Consider the following 24,344-nt stretch of genomic DNA (forward strand, 5'->3'; position numbering starts at 1 on the left):
GTTAACTGTACTGCAATTACAATGAAAACAAAACAAAGATTAGTAAGTGGGTCTCCTTACTAAATCCTAGGCACTTTCCAACTGGTGTTTAAACTGAGTCCTGAGGTAAGTGAGATTATACAGGCTCCATACACAGGCTTTAAGAGTAAGTTCTTCATTCTCTGTAGTTTTGTGGTTTTCCTAAATATAATCCCTTTGGTTTTCAAAGCCAGGTATGTTAGGGGCTCATCTCTCCTGTCAGGACCTAGGGCTTAGTGCCTGGTGTAGAGCACAAACCCATTGCTTCTCACAGCAAAGTTTTGTATTTTTGCGATTCCTCCATATTTTGGATTCTCGTGACTGGGGTGGGTTTTTTTCGTTTTGGCAAGAGTGTCTCTGCCTCTCTTACCTGTTTTGATGCTGCCCTTTTATCTTTTGTTGTGGAGGCTTGGGTCTTTTTCAGAGGAGATTATTCCACTTGTAGTTGTAATTGTGTTGTGTCCATGGAAGGAGATGGGTTCAGGATCCTCGTAATCTGCCATCTTGAAGCAATCCCCTGACATCATCTTACCATTGCTTTGCAACAAGTTTTGACTTTATTGAATTGGAGGTCCCACTACTTTGGTCTCCTTTTTAAAGACTGACAATTTTAACTCCCTTGAATTTTCCTGTGAATTTAAAATCAATTTTTTAAAAAAATCAAATTTTAAAAATTTGTCAATTTTTAAAAAGGAGCTAGTTAGGGGCACCTGAATGGCTCAGTGAGTTAAAGCCTCTGCCTTCTGCTCAGGTCATGATTCCAGGGTCCTGGGATCAAGGCCCGCCTCGGGCTCTCTGCTGAGAGGAGAGCCTGCTTCCTCCTCTCTCTGCCTGCTTCTCTGCCTACTTGTGGTCTCTGTCTGTCAAATAAATAAATAAAATCTTTAAAAAAAAGAAAAAGGAGCTAGTTAGGTATCCATAGGGATTGTGTTAAGCCTATGAATGAATTTGGAGAACATTGCCATTTAAACAATATTAAGTCTTCTGATCTGTGAACATTTTTCCATTTAGATGTGTTTAAATTTCTTTCAATTATGTTTTGTAGTTTTCAGAGTCCATCTTTTGCACTTCTTTTGTGAAATAGATTATTTTATTCATTTTGGTGCTATTGTAAGTGGAGTTGTTTTCTTAATTTCATTGTTGGATTACTTATTGCAAGTGTATGGAGGGGCTTCTGGGTGGCTCAGTCATTGAGCATCTGCCTTTGGCTCAGGTCATGATCCCAGGGTCCTGGGATAGAGCCCTGTGTCGGGCTCCCTGCTTGGCGGGAAGCCTGCTTCTCCCTCTCCCTTTTCCACTCCCCCTCCTTGTGTTCCCTCTCTCGCTGTGTCTCTCTCTATCTAAATAAAAAAATAAATAGTTTTTTTTTTAAGTGTATGGAAATATAACTGATTTTTTTTATATTGGCCTCATATCAATAAATAGTTTTTTTTTTTAAGTGTATGGAAATATAACTGATTTTTTTTATATTGGCCTCATATCCTGCGACCTTGCTGAACTTTTTTAATTGTTCTAATAGCTCTTAATTTTCCAGGATTTTCTATGTACAAGACATCTGTGAATAGAAGTAATTTTACTTCTGTTTTTCCCCAATCAGGATGCACTGTATCTCATTTTCTTGCTCTAGAATATCCAGGATAATTTGCTGGAAGATTTTATTTATTTATTTGAAAGAGAGAGAGAAAACACGAGCGGGGGAAGGAATAGAGGGAGAAGCAGACTCCTGGCTGAGCAAGGAGTCTGCCATGGGGCTGGATCCCACCCAGGACCCTGAGATCATGACCTGAGCTGAAGACTTAACCCACTGAGCCACCCAGGTGCCCCTCCAGCACGTTTAATAGAAGTGGTAAGACAGGGGCACTTGGGTGGCTCAATGGGTTAAGCCTCTGCCTTCAGCTCAGGTCATGATCTCGGAGTCCCTGGAATTGAGCCCCGCATTGGGCTCTCTGCTCAACAGGGAGCCTGCTACCCCTCTCTCTGCCTGCCTCTCGGCCTTCTTGTGATCTCCCTCTGTCAAATAAATAAATAAAATCTTAAAAATAAAAAAAAAAGAATTGAGAAGAGTAGACATTCTATTTGATCTTAGGAGGAAAAGAACCAGTCTTTCACCATTAAGTAAGATGTTAGCTTAAGGGCTTTCGTAAATGCATTTAATCTGAGGAAATTCCCTTCTGTTAGTAGTTTGTTGAGTTTTTATCATGAGAGGGTGTCTGATTTTATCAAATGCTTCTTATCTGTTTATCTGTTGAGAGAAGCAGGTAGCTTTTTCCCCCTATTACATTAATATGGTGTTTTATATTGATTAGCATGGATGTTTAACCAATCTTGCTTTCCTGGAATAAATTTCATTAGGCATGTATGTAACTCTTTATATGTTGCTGGATCCGATTTGCTACTTTTTTAAAAAAGATTTTATTTATTCATTTGACAAAGAGAGACACAGCAAGAGAGGGAACACAAGCAGGAGAAGTGGGAGAGGGAGAAGTAGGTTTCCCGCTGAGCAGGGAGCCCCATGCAGGGCTCCATCCCAAGACCCTGGGATCATGACCTGAATAGAAGGCAGGTGCTTAACGACTGAGCCACCCAGGTACCCTCTTCCTCCTGTCCCTTCCCTTCCCTTCCCTCTTTCTTTATTCCTTCTACATTCATAAGAGATATTGGTGTATAGTTTTCTTGTCTTGCAATGTCTTTGTCTGGTTTTGGTATCTGAATAATCCTAGCCTCATAGAGAGGATTCCCTCCTCCATTTGGAAAGGGTTTGTAAAGAATTGTAACTAATTCTTTCAGCGGTTGGTATAATTCACAAATGCAGCATTTTGGAACTGGGCATTTTTGAGGAATAGATTTTGACAATTGAGTCTATCTATCTTCTACCTTGTTATAGGTACATTCACATGGTCTATTTCTTCTTGAGTCAGCATTAGTCTTTGGTGTCTTTCTATGAATTTGTTTTGTCTAAGTAAGTTAACTTTTTGGCATATACTTCTTCATCATGATCTCATATAATTCTCCTTATTTCTTGGTGGTCAGTCATAATATCCCCTCTTTCATTGATGATCCCAGTAATGTGGGACATTTCTCTCACTCTTTTAGTGAGTCAAGTGGGAGATTTGTCAGTTTAGTTGATCTTTCTTTTTTAAAATTTTTTTAATTGATCTTTCAAATGATCATATTTGATTTGGTCAGTTTTAGATATCATTATTTTATTCTCTTTTCTCTATTTCATTAACTTACACTCTAACCTTTACTTTTTTTCCCTTTCCTTTTGGTTGCTTTTCATTTAGTTTGCTCCCCTTTCTTGACTTAATGTGGAAGTTTAGGTAATCATTTTGAGAAGTTTCTTTTCCATATAGGCATTTACAGCTATATATTTGCCTCTGAGCACTGCTTTAGGAACACCATCTAGGTTTGGGTATGCTCTGTCTTCTACTAATTTCAAAATATTTTCTTATTTCCATTTTGATATCTCTTTGGCCCTTTGCTTATGTAGAAGTGTGTTGTTAAATTCTGCATATTTGTGAGTTTCCCAAATATTCTCGTACTTAAAAATAGAAGAGATTTGGTTTGTGTCACCCTGTTCTGAGGATAGAATCCTAGGTTTGCAGATTTTCAGGGAGGGGATGTTTCTCCTGCTGCTCACATGAAGAAGCTCTGGGCTTTATCTCTTCTCTGTGAAGTTCACAAGCCTGAGAAACCGAACCAAGATTTTTTAGATTTGAAAAATACCCTAAGGATCACAACAACTCTTCTGTTTGGCTTACGGCCCATTTATAAATTTTGGCCTAAATGATTATTCTCTTGATTGTTCTACTGCACTTTTTGGATGATTTGTGTGTTTTTTTCCTATTATTTTTAGTTGTTTTAGGAGAAGAGGCAGCCTTAAACTTAACTTAGTCTACTGTGTTAGTGGAAATGGAATCCTCAGTGAGTATTTTTCATCTCTACTATTTATTAGGCACCAGCGTAGGTGCTAGAGTGTAAGTCACCTAAACCAATGGTGATCTGGGTCTTCCGTGCACCAGCCCGGGTCGGTAAACTGTTACTCAGACCACAGAAAGATACATACAGAAATTGGAAGTGAGCGTGAGCAAGGAAGCTCTCCTTTCTCCTGTCTGAGACTGGTCATTGCCAAGACAAAAATGAGCATGAATATCACATCATTGGATCTGCTAAAACACTGTGATCATTAGCTGTTCATGGACCAGAGATGAAGTGGGACAGTGTCTAAAATAGAGAAGTTTTTTAGACTTTTGTGGAAGCCACTAAAACCTAATAAAATTATGGACACTCTCCTCAGAAATATGTGCACATATAAAGAGATGTAAAATGTCAGCGTGTATATGTGGATCATCTGAAGTGATATAGATCTGGGTTTTTAATCCCAGGAAGAAAAAAGGCTAGGAGAAGATGTGTTGAACAATCACTTTATGACCCAACGGTGCTACTCCACTTACCTGTGAGTAGGAACTGGAGTGCACAAAAGCTGGACCCATAACAACCATCAAGGGAATAAGTTGAAAGGTGCCATTTATGAGTCACTCCTTCATGCAAGAGGACTCGAATGCCTACAGTGTACCCAGTTGAGTTCTAGTCTCAGATCACTCCTCCAAACGTGGAAATTTGTCCTTCTTTTCCACTCCTGCCCTCAATATCTACTCCCAGAACTTGTACCTCTCTTCCCAAGTAAAGGAATTCCACACTTGAAGAATCTTGATGGGGCAGAGACTACCTCCATCCATAGAGAGGAGAACCCACTTCGCCAGTCCTGCAGTTGGACATGACATGAAGCGTCAATAGTCACATGACCACCAGCCAGACTTTGACTCAGGACACATGACAGACACATAGGGACAGCGTCCATGCACTAGGCACAGGTGGTTTGAGTGATGTCACAGTAGTGTCCTGCAACTGTCAGGGGCAGCAGCGATAGCAGTCCCAGCTTCAGGATCCAGTGTCCTCCCTCAGGGGAGTCAGTGGTGTGGACAGTGGCATCAATACCCAGTAACGGGCACTGGCTGTATGTGGGCCCACCTCTAGGGTCCAGTGTGGATTCCGTTCCTGGCTGTGTAGCCTCAAGCCTTTATTGTGGCTTTCCTGGAAATAAAACAAGATCCTGTATACCCTCTCTCTTCCCTAAATCTCTCTGTAACTGTACATATGTATCATAAGGAGTCAGAAACCCATGCAGGGAAGAGTTTCCAAGAGCAAGAATTCAGGCATATTTTTTTCCAGCTTTATAGAGATATGATTGACATACAGCATCGTATAAGTAAGTTTAAGGATAAAAATCTGTTGATTAATATATTTCTATACCACAAAATGATAACAATTACAATCATAGCATTAGCTAATACCTGTATCATGTCACATAGTTACCATTTCCTTTTATGAGGTGTGAACATTTAAGACCTACATTCTTAGTAACCCCAAGATTTTACATTGAGCTGATAAGCACTTCCTCAATCTGCCTTGCTTTGCCCCAGAGGAGAGAAGATACATTTCTCCCAGCATGTCTTGCATTTTTCTTTCTACAAAAAGAACATTTAAAGATTTTATTTATTTATTTATTTATTTATTTGAGAGAGAGAGAGAGTACATGCCCATATGAGGGAGGGGCAGAGGGAGAGGAAGAGAATTTCAACCAGACTCCATGCTGAGTGGGAAACCTGACTCAGGGCTCAATCTCATGACTCTCAGATCATGACTTGAGCCAAAACCAAGAGTTGGATACCCAACCGGCTGAGCCACCCAAGTATACCCCAAAAAGCATTTAAATGTGTCTATAAGAACTCTTCCCACAATGAGCGCTCTCACCAATGACTTCAGTGCTTCCCTACCTGGAGGAGCCCCAGGATTGCTTGTGGCTTTGTTACAAAATACTCATTCCTTTCCCCAGACCCATCATCTTAGAATGCTTGACAAGGGCCCAGGAATCACTTATGTAATAAGCCCTACAGGAGGGGCTGATGCATGGCCATGTGGGGATCCTGCTCCAATTGCTCGCTACTCCATGTGGGATCTGAAGACCAGCAGCAGCAGCACCAACCTTGTTATCAACCCAGGATCTCACGCTTTACTCCAGCCTGTTTAGATCTTCATAGTCCGGGAAATTCCTGTGCTCACTGAAGGCTGGGTCTCCCTGGTCTACGTGCCTTCTAGACGCACAACCAGCCTGTGCAGTGCACTCTGGGTATGCTCTCTGATCAGCCTGCTTAGCCCTGAGGAGTCCGGGGTTTAGACCTTTTGCTTTCTCTTCTATGGCCCTCGCCCCCCTGGTAACCTCATCTCTGCTGAAGACTTTAAACATCATTTATATGCTATCACCTCCCAAATCTCCCCTGCACTCTATCCGCCCGCCAACCTGGCTTGGATTTCTAATAGACATAGTCAGTTTCACCATTTCTAAAGTGGATGACTGCGATGCTGCTTCCCCAAATGTGCTTCTTTCAGAGTCTTCCCTGTTTCCAAGGAAGGCACTCCACATTTCTACTTGCAGTCTGAACTACTGGATACCCTCCTCGATTCCTTTCTCACCACCCAGAATGACTCCACTAGGAAATGCTGCAAAATCCATCTGTAAATATCTCCAGCAGCCAATCACTTCTTAGTAACTTCCCTCCTCTCAACCATGACATACAGCCCACACCCCCCTCCTGGGACACTGCACTGGTTTCCTACAGTTTCTCTGCTGGTTGCTTACCTTGCCCCTCTCGATTCTGCACAGCAGCAAACAGGTGCTGCTAAAGAAACATCAGTCATGTTGATCTGTTCATTCTTGTAACTCCACATTTCACTCAGAGAAAACTCAAAAACCTTCTAATGTCCTCAGACCTCCATGATGAGACTGACCTCTGACCTCATCTCACCTGCTCTCTGCTGCAGCCTCAGTGGCCTCTTCACCCTTCCTTGAACGCAGGACATGCTCCTGCCCTAGTGTTTGTGCCCCGGAGGCTCCCTGCCTGGAAAGAACTCCCCCCAGACCTCTTCTTACACAATTCCTTCATGTCCTTCAAATCTCTCAGAGGTCACCTTCTCAGTGAGACTCCCCTGATCCCTGGAGTAAAGAAGCCATCGTCCCCGTCCCAGCACAGGTGCTCTCTGGGTCACCTTCCTCACAGCTCCTGCCAACTTCCTAATTAAACCCTTCCCTTATGGACTGTGCTTACACAAGACACAGTTCACCTCTCAATGACCCTGGTTTGTACTGGGCACCACCACTTCCATGTGGACTTTTATACGGTAAATACCATCCATGCATTTTTCTTCCTTACTATTTTTTACTATTTTCTCTAGCTTAATTATTAGAAGAATACAGTATATAATATATGTAGCATATAAAATATGTGTTAAGCAACTGTGTATTTTATTACTAAGCCTTCCAGTCAAGAGTAGGCTCTTTGTACTCAAGTTTTTGGGGAGTCAAAATTTTACCTGGATTCCTGACAGTACAAGCAGGCCACTGCCCCAATCCCCACATTGAGAGACAAGTGGGAGAATGCCCCTTACCACTAGAATGTAGTCTTACCAAGACCAGCACATTTTGCCTCTTCTTCATCTCACTGAGCTGTCCTAGATGTAAACAGAGTGTGTCCTGTATGAGGCACATGACAATTATCAGTGGAATGAATGAGCAGATAGAGGACTCCCTCTTCTAGATGAGTCTCCGGCACAGCTCTTCCAAGGCAGCTCCCGCCCCATGTGCACCCACCTCACCATCCGGGCTGCCTCTCTCTTCTCACAGGGCTGCCCTCCCCTCCCACTCTCTGCTCAGGCCCTCCCCTGCTACACCATCTCTCATGCACAGCACAGCACACAGAGTTCTCTTCAGAAACACCGTACTTAGGCTTTTTGTATTCTTTTCTCCAACCACACAGAAATCTATGTTTGACTCTGCTTTATAAATCTGTGAACTTGGAACTGAGCCAGCACTAGGATCACTAAACTAAGGGTGGGGAGAGAGGCCAGAGTAGCAGGGAAGGCAGAAACTAACTGAAGCTTAATAAGGATGAGAATCTCTCAGATTCTTCTTCTCTCTAGCTCCAGACTCTAAATAGTAATCCAGAAAACAGCCCTAGAGGAAAGAGAAGAGATAGATGAATCTGAAAGTTCATTCCTCCATACCAGAGAGACTCCTGTGTGCAGGGGCTGACCTAGGCCTATGGGAATGACAGCCCAAAGGACACCTGCTGCTATAACTGACAGGGTCACCCAAGGGAGAATGGGACAAGTATACAAGAGCAAGAACAGGCCTGATACTACAGAAACCATGAAACAAACACCCCCAAATGGGAGCTATGTGGTGACCCAGGCCTGAGGTGAGGCTGACCCAGTGACAGCAAGCTCTGGCTGCAGAAGTTCCTGGTGACAGGTGACATCCAAGTCCCTGTGATCACAGGTCCTGGTGGGACAAGCTTCCACAGAAGGGGCAGGACAGAGAGCAGAGAGATGACTCAGCTGAAGAGTGAGAATGTCATGCCCTTGATGCACTGAGCACAGACTGGGCACAGGCCCCGTCTCTGCTTGACTCCTCACAGCCTACTCCTACCCCCACCTGCCACAGACTCAGCACAAAAAACACATGGATTCTGGAAGGTTCTCAGTGCTTCCATTTATTTGCTGTCTCAACTTTACAAATTTCTTTTATTACCTCATCAGCCACACATACCAAGTGTTAAAAAACATAAACTCTTATCTGGATTCTCATTTTCAATAGGGAAGTCATTTGTACTAGCCCAACACAAAATAAAGACAGAGATGGAGATGGTCCAGCCCAGCCTCTACTGGAATAGGAAAGCACATCAGAGAAGAGAACACAGGTCAGTATGGGAAGGGGCCATGGTGGGCAGGGTTGACCAGCCTCCCCACCTCCTCACATTATACTCATATGAACACAGACACATTCTGACACCTTTTGCATAAAGGGATTGTTGGTGTCACCAAGTGGGAGTGTGAATAAATCTTGCAACGCTCAGTCCCCACAAGGGTCTCATACTGTGATAAACTATCATGTACAAATTTAGGTAAATCACATAAGAGCTGACATTCTCAACAGCCCCCTGCATGCTCAAATTGTTTCTAGTGGCCCAACCTTCCCCACATCAGGCCCTCCGAGGTCTCACCTCCAGCTATCATGAGAGACACACCAGAGCCCTGGCCTCTGTCATCATCTAGGGGAGAACAAAGAGGACATGGTCAGAGTCCATAGGAGATGAGACTAAAGGAGGAGCTATGGAATAGGTGAGCTCCCCATGGGGTCTTGTCTACACTACCCTGGGGTCTCAGGAATCACCCCCTCCATACTTACGTCCAGTATGAGAGTGGTTTCTTCTTTCATCTGTGGGAAGAAAACATCTTGTCAAAAGCCTGGAGAAGGCTGGGCCATGAGATCCTAGTCCAAGCTCCCTAGTCCTGATCCAAAAGGAAGTTTGCAGAATTGTGACTGAAGATCCAGAACAGGATGAGGAAACATGACAAGTGTGGGGTTACTGGACCAAAAGACTTGCTGAATGTCTATGCTCAGCAGGGACCTTCCTCCCTGCCCTATGACTGCTGGGGATCAGGTCCCAGCACCAGAATTACCAAAATGAAAAATTTGTCCTTCCTTTTCATAAATGTCTTGCTATAGCGTGAATGTTAGTAATCAGCTCCAGACCAGGCAAGTACTTATGTGTGGATGGTACTTGACAGTAACAAGGCAGGACAATCTGCTACCTAAGAAACCCCCAGTGGGAAAGAAAACTCAGATCCCCCCCACTCCATTCCCTACTTGAACACTTCTTCCTCCAGATCACAGCTCCAACCACACAATGACCACAGGGAGTGCCAGACCAGCAATGATCCAGGTGATGGGGATGGTGGGAGGAGGAGGGTCTGAAAAGGGAAAGGAACGTGAGGGGCCAAGACCTGTAGTAGGAGTCCTCACTTTGCCAAAATTCTCCAGAAGGTCTCTGCTTTCCCTGAGAAGAGGCTCTACCCCCAAACCCTCCTTACCCCATCTCAGGGTGATGGGTTCACGCAGCCCCTCATGCTGCATGTGGCACATGTATTTCTGCTCCTCTCCAGAAGGCACCACTATGGCCGCCCACCTCTGGAAGGTCCCATCTCCTGCAGGCCTGGTCTCCACAAGCTCTGTGTTCTGGGTCAGGTCCTCCCCATAACGCTGCCAGGTCGGGGTGATCTCCGCAGGGTAGAAGCCCAAGGCCCAGCACCTCAGGGTGACTTCTTTGTCAAAGATGGGGTGTTGGGTCATCTGTGTGTTGGGTGGTTCTGAGGAAGAAGAATCAGAAAATCCACACTTGGGTTTACCTTTATGGGCCACTGAAATGGCATTCATGTGACCATCCTGAAGTGGACCAGGCAATTAGTTTGGATGGAAGAAGTACAAAGTCCAGTCACCTTTGACTGACCTTTGGGCCAGTCTTTGGGATCTTTTAATCCTGCAAAGTTCTAAAACAGAGGGATGGCCCAGGGTAGGACACTGTAGGTCTAAGTGAGAAAGCACACTATTGGTCCTGACAATGTGTGGCTGGTGATTGAATCAGAAAACCCAGAGTCAGATGTCCAAAGATGTTCTCAGATGGAGAATATCCATCTGAGATATCTGGAATATCTGGAGATATTCTCAGATGGAGGTTGTCATGGTTCCCAAGGTGGCTGCCAGGGTCAAAGGGAACTACTGATGTGTTATTTCAGGAATGGTCTCCACCTGCCTCCCTGGAGAGACTGGATTCCTCAATTGTCCTTTAGAGAAAAGTGATTCTGGGTGAGTCACTCAGTAGGAATATGAACACCAAGGCGGATCTCCCTCTCCTCACCCATTGGGTGGTTGGTATTCTGACCTTGAGTCCATTTTCCCTTTCTGTTGGGAAGCCAGCCCCAGTAGTGGGAGATTAGGGAGGCCCCACGGCCCCGGTACCTGTGCGCAGCAGCGTCTCTTTCCCTTTCTCCAGGTACTTGCGGAGCGACTCCACGCACGTGCCTTCCAAGTAGCTTCTGTAGTGCTCTGCAGCACCTGCCGCCTCCCACTTGTGCCGGGTCATTTGCCCCACCGTGTCCGCAGCGGGCCAGGAGCGCAGGTCCTCATTCAGGGCGATGTAATCCACGCCGTCGTAGGCCAACTGCTCATACCCGTGGAGGAGGAGCCCGCCTGGCCCCAGGTCGCAGCCAAACATCCCCTGGAGGGTGTGAGACCCTGGCCCTGCCCCCGCGGTCAGCTCTCAGATTGTCTCCACCCCTGCTGGTGGACGAGCGACTAAGTCCAAACATAAAGTAAAACCTCTTGAAAGTTCAGGGTGCTCTTCTAAGGTCGGGGAACTGGAATTTCCACAGATTTGGCGTGGCGCTCGTACCCGGACACCCGGGGAGACTCCAGCCCGTCCGTGGGGATGGGGGTCGTGACCTGGACCCGGGCCCTGTTGCTCACCGGCCTCGCTCTGGTTGTAGTAGCCCAGGGCGGTATGCAGGTTCACTTGGAAAGTCTGTGCGTGGTGCCTGGCGTTCTGGGTCTGCTGGTCCCAATACTTCGGTCCCTCCTGCTCCATCCATGGCGCCAGCGGCTCCATCCTCCCACTGGCAGAGTCGAACCTCACGAACTGCGTGTTGTCCACGTAGCCAACTTCCCAGTACTGGGGCTCCCCGCGTCCGGGCCGAGAAATACCTCAGAGAAGCCTGCGGGAACGGAAGGGCTGAGACCCCGTCCAACGCTCCTCCCGGCGCCTTTCCGGGGGACCAGGTGGAGACTGCCGGGAGGGCAGGGGAAGGGGCACCGAATGGGGCAGAGCAGGGAGGGACAGGGGAGCACAGGCCCGGGCGGGGCCGGGGGCCGCTGGGGGTCTGGGGCGGGGGCTGCGGAGAGGCGCCTTCGGGGGGGGGGGGGGTCCCTCCTCCCTCCCCGGGGTCCCTTCGCTCCCGCCTGGCAGAGGCCCTTTCCTCCCGTCCCGCGCTCACCCGGCCAGGTCTCTTCCACGGCCAGTACCCCCTACAGCAGCAGGAGGAGGGCTCGGGGCCCCATGGTCCAGACCTTCAGGATGTGAGGTGGGTGCGTCCCTGTGGGTCTGGTGAGGACTTTAGAACCCAGAACCGCGGTGCCGCTGATTGGCTTCGCCAGATCCCCGACACCCAATGGAACTGCGAACTGCAGTCGCCAGGAGGACCAGACACGTGGTGAGAGGGATAAGTGAAACCCAGGGAGAGGGGAACTCTCCAACACTAGGCTTCCACGCCCTAGACACCAGACTTGAGAGGCAGGCCTTCCCTGGGACCTGCAACTTTGCCCTGACTCCTCTCTTACTGCACAGAGCGCTCTTTATCACCCAGTCTCCCTGAGTCGTGGCTGAGTCAGTGATTCTCAAACATTTTGATCACAGTCTATCTATATTATATGGCCTTACAAATTACTGAGGATCCCAAGGGTAATTTTGCATCTATGGGTTTTATCTATCAATGTTTACCATAGTAGGGATAAAACAGTGTTAAACATTTACTAATTCATTTAGAATCATATTAATGACCCATGACATGAACAAAAATATTGCTTTTATGAAAAATAACTATTTCCCCAAGTAAACAGGGCAGTGAGAAGAATGGATTTCTTTTTCTTTTTTAATTTACTTTTTTTAAATTTTTTATAAACTTATAATATATTTTTATCCCCAGGGGTACAGGTCTGTGAATCGCCAGGTTTATACACTTCACAGCACTCACCATAGCAGATACCCTCCCCAATGTCCATAACCCCACTCCCCTTCTCCCAACCCTCCTCCCCCCAGCAACCCTCAGTTTGTTGGCGTAGAGTTGCTCATAGTAGGTTCTTATAATTGTCTGTATTTCTTTGGTATTAGTTGTGATCTCTCCTCTTTCATTCATGATTTTATTTATTTGGGTCCTTTCTCTTTTCTTTTTGATAAGTCTGGCCAGGGGTTTATCAATCATATTAATTCTTTCAAAGAACCAGCTCCTCGTTTCGTTGATTTGTTCTTTTTTTTTTTTATTTCTATTTCATTGATTTCTGCTCTGATCTTTATGATTTCTCTTCTTCTGCTGGGTTTAGGGTTTCTTTCTTGTTCTTTCTCCAGCTCCTTGAGGTGTAGGGTTAGGTTGTGTACCTGAGACCTTTCTTGTTTCTTGAGAAAGGCTTATACTGCTATGAATTTTCCTCTCAGGACTGCCTTTGTTGTGTCCCACAGATTTTGAACCATTGTGTTTTCATTATCATTTGTTTCCTTGAATTTTTTCAATTCTTCTTTAATTTCCTAGTTGACCCATTCATTCGTTAGAAGGATGCTGTTTAGTCTCCATGTATTTGGGTTCTTTCCAAATTTCCTCTTGTGATTGAATTCTAGCTTCAGAGCATTGTGGTCTGAAAATATGCAGGGAATGATCCTAATCTTTTGATACCGGTTGAGACCTGATTTAGGACCAAGAATGTGATCTATTCTGGAGAATGTTCCATGTGCACTAGAGAAGAATGTGTATTCTGTTGCTTTGGGATGAAATGTTCTGAATATATCTGTGATATTCATCTGGTCCAGTGTGTCATTTAAGGCCTTTATTTCCTTGTTGATCTTTTGCTTGTATGATCTGTCCATTTCAGTGAGGAGAGTGTTAAAGTCCCCTACTATTATTGTATTATTGTTGATGTGTTTCTTTGATTTTGTTATTAATATAACAAAATATAGTTGGCTGCTCCCACATTAGGGGCATATTTAAAATTGTTAGATCCTCTTGTTGGACAGAGCCTTTAAGTATGATATAGTGTCCTTCCTCATCTCTTATTATAGTCTTTGGCTTAAAATCTAATTGATCTGATATAAGGATTGCCACTCCTGCTTTCTTCTGATGTCCATTAGCATGGTAAATTGTTATCCACCCCCTCACTTTAAATCTGGAGGTGTCTTCGGGTTTAAAATGAGTTTCTTGTAGGCAACATACAGATGGATTTTGTTTTTTTATCCATTCTGATACCCTGTGTCATATGATTGGGGGCATTTAGCCCAAGAATGGATTTCTGTTATATTTTCCAGTTTTGCAAGTCTCTTTCTTGTTCTTGTCTGTCTCATTAGAAGACCCCTGGACATTCAGATTTGCTTCTGTGCTAATTGTGTTGTTTTGGTTGAAGCGTATGAAAATATTTATAGCCTTGCATAAATATGGGAGAATAGTATGTTTCATAATCTTTTCAGATATTTATACATAGTCATGCTTGATACTATAACTACACAAGTTATACTTCCTGTAAGGTTATTTGCAAAGTAGTACCTGAAACAGTATCTCATTAACTATGTCTGTCTCTGTTAGATTAAAATCTATAGGCCCAACTTGTACACCAAATGGATCTTGTACTAATGCTTGATTTGTTTTAAAGTAGTATGTTGTTTCACTAGGTATTATAGGTGTTCCTGTGTTTACTAGGCCGGAATCAAATTATCAAGATGTCACATTTGTTTTAATATTACCACAGATGCCAACAGGAAAGTTTGTCAGTAGTGAGAAGCTATTTTTGGTGGATCAAAAGTTTTCCAAAATTCTGATTTTCTCTCTAGAGTTTACATTTGGTCAAGGCAACAAGAACTGCTGTCATATGTGAGTTGATTTTAATGAAGGGGTAGATTGATGTTCACTTTTAAGAAACTGGTGGCCATGGGGCGCCTGGGTCGCTCAGTGGGTTAAGCCGCTGCCTTCGGCTCAGGTCATGATCTCACGGTCCTGGGATCAAGTCCCGCATTGGTCTCTCTGCTCTGCAGGGAGCCTGCTTCCTCCTCTCCCTCTCTCTGCCTGCCTGTCTGCCTGCTTGTGATCTCTGTCTGTCAAATAAATAAATAAAATCTTTAAAAAAAGAAAAAGAAAAAGAAAGAAACTGGTGGCCAAATATTCTAGTCTAAATAATCCAAGGTCTGGAAAGCATGGAGAGCAGTACCGTCCAAGACAACATTCTGTGTGGAAGGAATTGTTATATATATCTGTGCTGTCCAGTATGGTGGCCACGAGCTTCATGGGGCTCTAGAGATGCAGGTGACGCTTGAAATGTGTCTGGTGTGCTGAACAGCTGCATTTTTAATTGTTTCAAATGGAGAGGAATTGAAGTAGCCATATGTGGCTCGTAGCTACCATGCAGACAGTATACATCTAGAACGCTCTTCGTTTTCAGGATTCTGCTCAAAAAAGAGACTCATAATATGTATATTAAATTTATCTTCAAATGGAAATAATGGGTTTGTCTATGTTGGTCTGAGACATATGCTTATAATACAGCATGAAAGTGTAACTAATATGCATTATAACAGCTGAAGTGTACAGACATTAACCAGAACACAATGTATCACATCAAGGTCATCGGGTGTTCAAAAATGCCCATCACTGGAGCTAACTGACATGTCTATTAGTCCAGGTGTCTTGTTGGTGCCTGTGTCCATGTGGAAAATATAGGAGGCACATAAGTCTTCACTGAGCCCAAGTGAGAATATTTATTTATTTAAGATTTTACTTATTTATTTATTTGACAGAGAGATAGAACCAAAGAGCACAAGCAGAGGGAAAGGCAGAGGCAGAGGGAGAAGCAGGCTCTGCACTGAGCAGGGAGCCTGATGCGGAACTCAATCCTTGGACCCTGGGATCATGACCTGAGCTGCAGGCAGATGCTTAACCATCTGAGCCACCCAGGTGCCCCTGAAAACATTTATTGAGCACAACATATATCAGATACCTTGGATATTACTTGTTGCAGTGAGGGAGAACTTTGGGATCCATGGGGCATCTTAACGTGAAGGTGTTGGAACCTATAAGGATATGGGCTTTGGATGGGTGTATTTTTGTTTTTGTTTTTGTTTTTTTGACAGTTTATTTTATTTTTTCCATTTTTAAAATTTAAATTCAATTAATTAACCTATAATTTATTATTGGTTTCAGAGGTAGAAGTCAGTGAATCATTAGTCTATTACTTGTTGCAGTGAGGGAGAACTTTGGGATCCATGGGGCATCTTAACTTGAAGGTGTTGGAACCTATAAGGATATGGGCTTTGGATGGGTGTATTTTTGTTTTTGTTTTGGTTTTTTTTTTTGACAGTTTATTTTTTCCATTTTTTAAATTTAAATTCAATTAATTAGCCTATAATGTATTATTGGTTTCAGAGGTAGAAGTCAGTGAATCATTAGTCTCCTATAATACCCATTGCTTATTACATCACGTGTCCACCTTAATGTCTAACACCCAGTTATCCCATCCCTTCACCCCCCTCCCTTCCAGCAACCCTCAGTTTGTTTCCTATGATTAAGAGTCGCTTATGCTTTGTCTTCCTCTCTGATTTCGTCATTTTATTTTTTACTCTCTTGCCCTATGATCCTCTGTTTTGTTTCTTAAATTCCACATATCGGTGAGATCATATGATAATTGTCTTTCTCCGATTGACTTATTTTGCTTAGCATAATACCCTCTAGTTCCATTTTGGGTGGGTGTTTTTGAAGATCTGTGGAAGCTGGGACTCACTCCTGATTGCATGTTGTCAGGATGTGTGGGCAATTCCATGGTTGAGTTTCTCAAGCGGTCATGGTAAAGAAGCAGCAATTGCTCACATTCGCCAACAGAGGGAGATATTTGGTATTTTGTGGGTTCAGTGCCTTGTTTTGTCTCTAATGACACAAAGCGATGTCATGGTTTCAGAGTGTCCTTGTCTGATGCTGATGTTCTGTGAGATGACTGGCTTATGTTCCACAGGAGAAGAATATGGCCAAGTGGTGGGCATTAGCCAGCTTCTGACCACATTGAGGGCCAGATGTCAGTGTCAGACCAGTTCTTGATGTTTGAGGCTGCTGTTTCTTCTCCTTTAAATTCCATATTTTAAAGATTTTATTCATTTATTTATTTGAAAGAGATAGAGCAGGAGGAAGGGCAGAGGGACAGGGAGAGGTTCTCGAGCAGCTTCCATGCGAGTGAAGAGTCTAACAGAGGGCTCGATCTCTGACCCTAAGATCAGGTCCCAACCTGAAATCAAGAATCAGATGCTTAACCTACTGATCCACCTAGACACGCTTTAAATTCCATATTTTAAAATAGCTACATCTTAGCTATAATCTTTAAAAAATAATTTAAAAATTAGTGTTTTCATTTTCTTTGGGTAAATACCCAAGACTGGAATTATTGGCTTACACGGCGATTCACTATTTTGTACACCTGAAAAAATAGTACTTTTTTTTTGTTATTGCATCTTTGACTTTTAAAAAATTATTTTATTTTATTTTATTTCAACTAATTAACATAGAGTGTAATATTACTTTCAGAGATAGACTTAGTGATTCATCAGTTGTATATAACACCAAGTGCTCAGTATATCAAGTGTCCTCCTTAATGCCCATTACCCAGTTACCCCATTCCCCTACCCACCTCCCCTCCAGCAGCCCTCAGTTTGTTTCCTATAGTTAAGACTCCCTTGTGATTTCCTCTCTCTCTGATTTTGACTTATTTGTCACTCCTTTCCCCATGATCCCGTTTTGTTTCTTAAATTCCACATATGAGTGAAATCATATGATAATTGTCTTTCTCTGATTGACTTATCTTGCTTAGCCCAATATTCTTTAGTTCCATCCACATCATTACAAATGGTAAGATTTCATTTTTTTGATGGCTGAGTAATATTCCATCATATATATATATATATATATATATATATATATATATATATATATATATATATATATATACCACATCTTCTTTATCCATTCATCTGTTGATGGACATCTGGGCTTTTCCATAGTTTGGCTATTGTGGACACTGCCGCTATGGACATTGGGGTACAGGTTCCTATTTGGGTCCCAATGTTTGTATCCTTTGGGTAAATACTTAGTAGTGCAATTGCTGGGTGGTAAGGTAGCTGATTTTTAACTTTTTGAGGAATCTCCATACTGTTTTCCAGAGTGACTGTATCATCCTCTATTCCCACCAACAGTGTAAGAGGGTTCCCCTTTCTCCATATCCTCAACATCTGTTGTTTCCTGAGTTGTTAATTTTAGCTATTATGACTGCAGTGAGAATGTAAGGTTATAAATCATTGTGGTTTTGATTTGTATTTCCATGATGCCTACTGCTGTTTAGCATTTTTTCATGTGTGCATTGGCATTTGTACATCTTCTTTGGAGAAATGTCTGTTCACGTCTTCTGCCCATTTCTTGACTGAATTATTTCGTTTTTTGGGTATCGAGTTTGATAAGTTTTCTATAGGTCTCAGATACTAGCCCTTTATCTGATAAGACATTTGCAAATACCTTCTTGGGATAGTAGCCCTGTATCTGATAAGACATTTGCAAATACCTTTTCCCATTCAGTAAGTTGTCTTGTGGTTTTTCAACTGTTTCCTTTGTTGTGCAGAAGTTTTTATCTTGATTAAGTCTCAATAGTTTATTTTTAAAAAGATTTTATTTATTTGAGAGAGAGGGTGTGCAAGCACCAGCAGAAGGGAGGGGCAGAGGGAAGAGGGAGAAGCAGACTCTTCGCTGAGAAGGGAGCCTGATGCGGGACCTAATGCGGGACCCAATGCGGGACCTGATCCCAGGACCCTGAGATCCACAGCTTGAGCTGAAGGCAGACTCTTAACCAACTGCACCACCTGAGCGCCCAACCAAAAGTTCATTTTCACCTTTGTTTCCTTTGTCTTTGGCAGCGTGTCCAATAAAAAGTTGCTGGGGCCAAGGTCAAAGAGGTTGCTGCCTGTGTCCTCTAGGTTTTTGATGGATTCTTGTCTCACATTTATATATATCATTCACCCATTTTGAGTTTACTTTTGTGTGTGGTATAAGAAAGTCGTCCAGTTTCATTCTTCTGCATGTGGCTGTCTAATTTTCCCAACACCATTTGTTGAAGAGATTGTCTTTTTTCTACTGGATATTCTTTCCTGCTTTGTCAAAGATTAGTTGACCATACAGTCGAGGGTCCATTTCTGGGCTGTCTGTTCTATTCCACTGATCTGTGTGTCTGTTTTGTGCCAGTACCATATTTTCTTGATGACTGCAGTTTTGTAATATCACTTGGAAGTCCGGAATTGTGATGCCACCAGCTTTGGTTTTCCTTTTCAACATTCCTTTGACTATTCAGAGTCTTTTCTGGTTCCATACAAATTTTAGGATTATTTGTTCTAGCTCTGTGAAAAATGTAGATGGTATTTTGGTAGGGACTACATTAAATGTATAGATTGCTCTGGTAGCATAGACATTTTAACAATATTTGTTCTTCCAAGCCATTAGCATGGAGTGTTTTTCCATTTCTTTGTCTTTTCCTCAATTTCTTTTATAAGTGTTCCATAGTTTTCAGAATATAGATGCTTTGCCTATTTGGTTAGGTTTATTCCTAGGTGTTTTATGATTTTTTGGTGCAGTTGTAAATGGATTGATTCCTTGCTTATCTTTCTTCTATCTCATTGTTAATGTATAGTTATGCAACTGATTTCTGTGGATTGATTTTATATCCTGCCACTTTGCTGAATTCCTGTATGAATTCTAACAATTTTTGGATGGAGACTTTTGGGTTATCCTTGAAGAGTATCATGTAATCTGTGAAGAGTGAGAGTTTCACCTCTTCTTTGCCAATGTGGAAGCCATTTATTTCTTTTTTATTTCTTTCTGTGTTGAACATAGAGACTGGACATTCCTGTCATAATCCTGACCTTTTGGAGCATTTATTTATTTTTTTAAAGATTTTATTTATTTATTTGAGAGTGAGAGAGCTAATGAGAGAGCCCAAGCAGGGGGAACTGCAGAGGGAAAGGGAGAAGCAGGCTCTCCACTAAGCAGGGAGCCTGACATAGGCCTCAGTTCCAGCACTCTGGGATTATGATCTGGCTGAAGGCAGATGCATAACCAACAGAGCCACCCAGGTGCCCCTTATTGGAGCATATAGTCCATTTACATTCACAGTAATTATTGAAAGATACAACTTTAGTGCCATTGCATTAACTGTAAAATCAGTTTCTGTTTATTGTCTCTGCTACTTTCTGGTCTTTGTACTTTGGGACTCTCTCTTTAATCAAAGGATCCTGTTGATATTTCTTGCAGGGCTGATATGGTGATCACAAATTCTTTTAGTTTCTGTTTGTCCTGGAAGCTCTTTATCTCTTCTTCTATTCTGAATGAAAGGCTTGCTGGACAAAGCATTCTTGGCTGCACATTTTTCTCATTTAGGACCCTGAATATATCATGCAAGTCCTTTCTGGCTTGCCACATCTCTGTGGACAGGTCTGTTGCCAGCCTTATGTTTCTACCCTTATAGGCTAAGGACCTTTAGTACCAAGCTGCTTTAAGGATTTTCTCTTTATCCCTGAAGTTTGCAGGCTTCAGCATTATATGTCAAGTTGTTGACCTATTTTTATTGATTTTGAGGGGGGTTCTCTGTGCCTCTTGGACTTGAATCCCTATTTCCTTCCCCAGATTAGGGAAGTTCTCTGCTATAATTTGTTCAAATAAATCTTCTACCCCTCTCTGTCTTTTCTCTTCCCATAGGACCCCAATTATTCTATTATTGTTTTGCTTTATGGTATTGCTGATCTCTCGAATCCTCTCCTTATGATCCGTAGTTAATCTCTCTTTTTCTCAGCTTCCTTATTCTCCATCATTTTGTCTTCTATATCACTGATTCTCTCTTCTGCCTTGTTTATTCTAGTGGTTAGAGCCTTCATTTTTTATTGTATATCAGAAATAGGCTTTCTGATTTTGACCTGATTAGATTTTAGTTATTTTATTTCTCCAGAAAGGGATTTTCTAGTGTCTTCTATGCTTTTTTCAAGTCCAGCTATTATCTTTATAATTGCTGTTTTGAATTCTAGTTCCAACATCTTACTTATATTCATATTGATTAAATCCCTCCAGTGAATACTGCCTCTTGTTCCCTTTTTTGAGATAAGTTCTTCCATCTTTTCACTATATCCAGAAAAGAATTGATGAATGAGAGGGAGGGGTGCCTGGGTGGTTCAGTCAGTTTAGCATCTGCCTTTGGCTCAGGTCATGATCTCAGGATCCTGGGATCAAGCCCTGTGTCAGCCTCCCTGCTCAGTGGGGAACCTGCTTCTCCCTCTCCCTCTGGTGCTCCCTCTGCTTGTGCTTGTGTGCTCTCTCTCTGTCCAATAAATAAATAAATTCTCTTTAAAAAGAGAGAGAGGGGGGCGCCTGGGTGGATCAGTGGGTTAAAACCTCTGCCTTTGGCTAAGGTCATTATCCCAGGGTCCTGGGATTGAGCCCTGAGTCGGGCTCTCTGCTTAATGGTGAGACTACTTCCCCCTCTCTCTCTCTGCCTGCCTCTCTGCCTATTTGTGATCTCTTTCTGTCAAATAAATAAATAAAATCTTTAAAAGAGAGAGAGAGAGAAATACAAAAATAGGAAAAATGACACCAAAAAAATATACACTACACAAATCAGAAGAGAACAGAAAACAAAAGAAAAGAAAAATGAGAATAACATCAAACAAGAAGTTGAACAGAACAATAAACTAGATTCTGGGTGTATTTTGGTCTGTTTTTTAGAAGAAACTAGATCCCAAAATAGGAAAGAAAGAAAAACTTTATATATGTGTATATATATATATATATATATATATATATATATATACAAAAATGAAGTTGAATATAATGAAAGGAAGCCAAAATGAAAAATAAAACCATAAGTGTAAAAATGAAAATTAAAAAAGACTTTAAAAAAAGAACAGATAGAGTAAGAAAATAGCTGAAAAGGAAAATAAAATATAAAATTGAAGAACTAAAGAATAATAAAAAATAAAAAGACCATGAATGCTATATACTTCTTTCTGCAAGATCTGGAGTTTTACAGTTCTCTTTGATCAGGAAACTTGATATTCACTGGAATTTCCAGCTGGTCTTCTGGGAGAGGGGACCGTTGCACTGATTCTCAGGTGTTTTTGCCTGGGTGGAATTGTGCCACCCCTTGTAGGGGTCAGACTCAGGTTAAACTGCTCCAGAGCCCATGTGAGGCATGAAATCCCGCAGCGCCCAATCTCTAGCCTCAGAACTGAAAGTTCACACCCCAACACCCTTCAGTGTGTCCTCACAGAAAGGCAGTCAATCACTCTTATCTCCTTGGTTTCTGTCTAGACTCTATTTAGCCAGCCCATGATACAGCAGTTTTGTTTTTGTTTGTTTGTTTTTGTTTTTTTAATGATTTTATTTATTTGACAGTGGAGAGACAGTGAGAGAGGGAATACAATCTGGGGTAGTGGGAGAGGCCTCCTGCCCGGCAGGGAGCCCAATGCAGGGCTCAATCCCAGAACCCCGGGATCATGACCTGAGCTGAAGGCAGATGCCCAATCAACTGAGCCACCCAGGCATCCCATGATCGAGCGTTTTTATCTCAGGCCTGTAACTCCGAACTTTATGGACTCCTGAGGTGTGCACCTGTGCCACTCCTCCCAGGGGAGGAAAGGGGGTCTCACTGTGCTTCTGCCTCTCGCTGCACCCCTGCTTGGAGACTGGTCACCCAGTGGGTCGCCACTTTGCAATATAATATATTCATAAGAACTCTTCATATTTGAGAATATAATCTTATGTAATCCTTAATCTCCCACTCTCTTTTCTCCCTTAATCTCCAGCTGCAAGAGTGGGAACAAAGTAAGCATTATTTTAAAAGGCTCTTACAAAAATCTTTGGTTCCTGTCTTTTACCTGCAACTGTTCCACCTACATTTGTCCTTCTTTTTGATTGTCCAGCACCTGAACTACTTAATTTTATTTGTTTATTTATCTATGTATTTATCTATCTATCTATCTATCTATCTACCTATCTATCTAGGTAGGCTCCACACCCAGCATGGAGTCCAGCACAGGCCTTGAACTCACAATCCTGAGATGAAGGCCCGAGCTGAGATCAAAAGTTGGACGCTTAACCGACAGAGTCACGCAGGTGCCCAAGTTCTTTCTTATTTTTAACTAGTTTCCTTCCTTATGAAGCAAGGCCCACCTCTCCATGAAGAAGCTGAAAATACCAAATACTCACTTTTCCAGAACTCCTTGCTGCTAGAGCTATGTACACAACAGGGATCCACTAATTGAACACACTCAAAGTGTGAATGGGAAATGTGATGCAAAAAACCCAGGCCCAGCAGAAGTGTGGTTCTGGAAGATGGTGGCTCGTGAGTTCAGTTTCTAGAAACAGTTGTGGTAATCGTGCTCAGCACTGTCCACGTTCAAGGGTATTTGCTGTGCAAGCTTTGGTGTGTGTGCCCAGATGCTAGGGGCAGTGGTGAGTTCAACAGACTGGTTCTGTGGCATGAATTTGGGGTATTATTCCTGGTTGCATAACTTCCAAGCCTCTTCTGAAATATCCTTTCAACCCCGTCAATGTATTCCTTCTCTAAGTAGTGTGCCTGAGTCAGAAAGCCGACACTGCCTGCCTGGTTAGCCTCGGCTTAGTTCTGTGAGCTTGCCTATATCCTTCCAAAACATTTTATTTTGATTTGAGTTAACATCAGGTTCCATTATTTGTCTAGGTAGCAAATGTGATGGTGAAAAGAGTATGAGCTGAGACACCTGGTGGCTCAGTTGGTTAAATGTCTGCCTTCGACTCAGGTCATCACCCCAGTGTCCTGGGGTTGAGTCCCCCATCAGGCTCCTTGCTTAGTGGGAAGTCCAATTCCCCCTTTATGCCTCTATTCTGCTCATGATCGTTCTCTCTCTTTCAAATAAATAAAATCTTTAAAAAAGAAAAAAAAATATGAGTTTCCAGTCTTTTTTTTACTTTGTGAGCTTTAGCCTGTTACCCTACCTCTTCTAACAGATAAGAGGGCACTTCCCACTCTGAGTGCTCTGGTTAAAGAATTCAGATGGCCCCTCAAAGGCCTGTACTGAGTAATGAACAACAGGTTGAACTGCTGATTGATGGTACCACTCCTTTCCCTTCCTTTCCCCCCACCCACTGGGGGTTCTCTTTTAAGTTTATAACATTCTAAAGCAAATAAGTTTATCATCTCTTCCCTTCTACCATTTTCTTCCTCACAAACTTTGGGTGAGACTGGGAGAGAAGGCATTCCAGAAGCTAAAGGAGATGAGAGATATGAGGGAATAGAAGGAACTCCCTAAAAGCTCAGGGAGGGGCACCTGGCTGATTCATGAGACTCTTGATCTTGGGGTTGTCAGTTTGAGCCCCACATTGGGCATAGAGATTACTTAAAAAAATAAATAAAGCTCAGGGATCAAAGAAACAGACATGTCCTTAGCCTTACCCTCTTACAGATGTTTTCTTATAAGGAGCTTCCTGAGAACATACATACCACACATCTTAGAAGTTGGGACACGGGACAGAATACACAGGTGCTCAGTTTTCCTCCCCTGTTTTCAAAGTCTTTT

General features: G+C 42.8%; 1 protein-coding gene across 13 annotated transcripts in view; it reads left to right on the forward strand.

Moving 5' to 3' along the window:
* The window catches only part of CMTR1 (cap methyltransferase 1), a 149,486-nt gene that overhangs the window by 40,074 nt on the left and 85,068 nt on the right, over positions 1-24,344 (forward strand). Inside the window, exons 8-11 of one of the 13 annotated variants that reach the window (XM_059177824.1) lie at positions 8,732-8,834; positions 9,805-9,860; positions 10,711-10,780; positions 10,968-11,302. The exons of 11 other annotated variants lie outside the window; for them this stretch is intronic. In XM_059177824.1, the coding sequence (XP_059033807.1) occupies positions 8,732-8,834; positions 9,805-9,860; positions 10,711-10,780; positions 10,968-11,007 (269 nt within the window). In that variant the 3' untranslated portion in view covers positions 11,008-11,302. Of the gene's footprint in view, positions 1-8,731; positions 8,835-9,804; positions 9,861-10,710; positions 10,781-10,967; positions 11,303-24,344 lie in introns of those variants that run through there. One more of the 13 variants, XM_059177825.1, reaches the window with a different exon arrangement.

This window comes from Mustela lutreola, chromosome 6 (assembly GCF_030435805.1).
Source record: "Mustela lutreola isolate mMusLut2 chromosome 6, mMusLut2.pri, whole genome shotgun sequence".
Classification (NCBI taxonomy): domain Eukaryota; kingdom Metazoa; phylum Chordata; class Mammalia; order Carnivora; family Mustelidae; genus Mustela; species Mustela lutreola.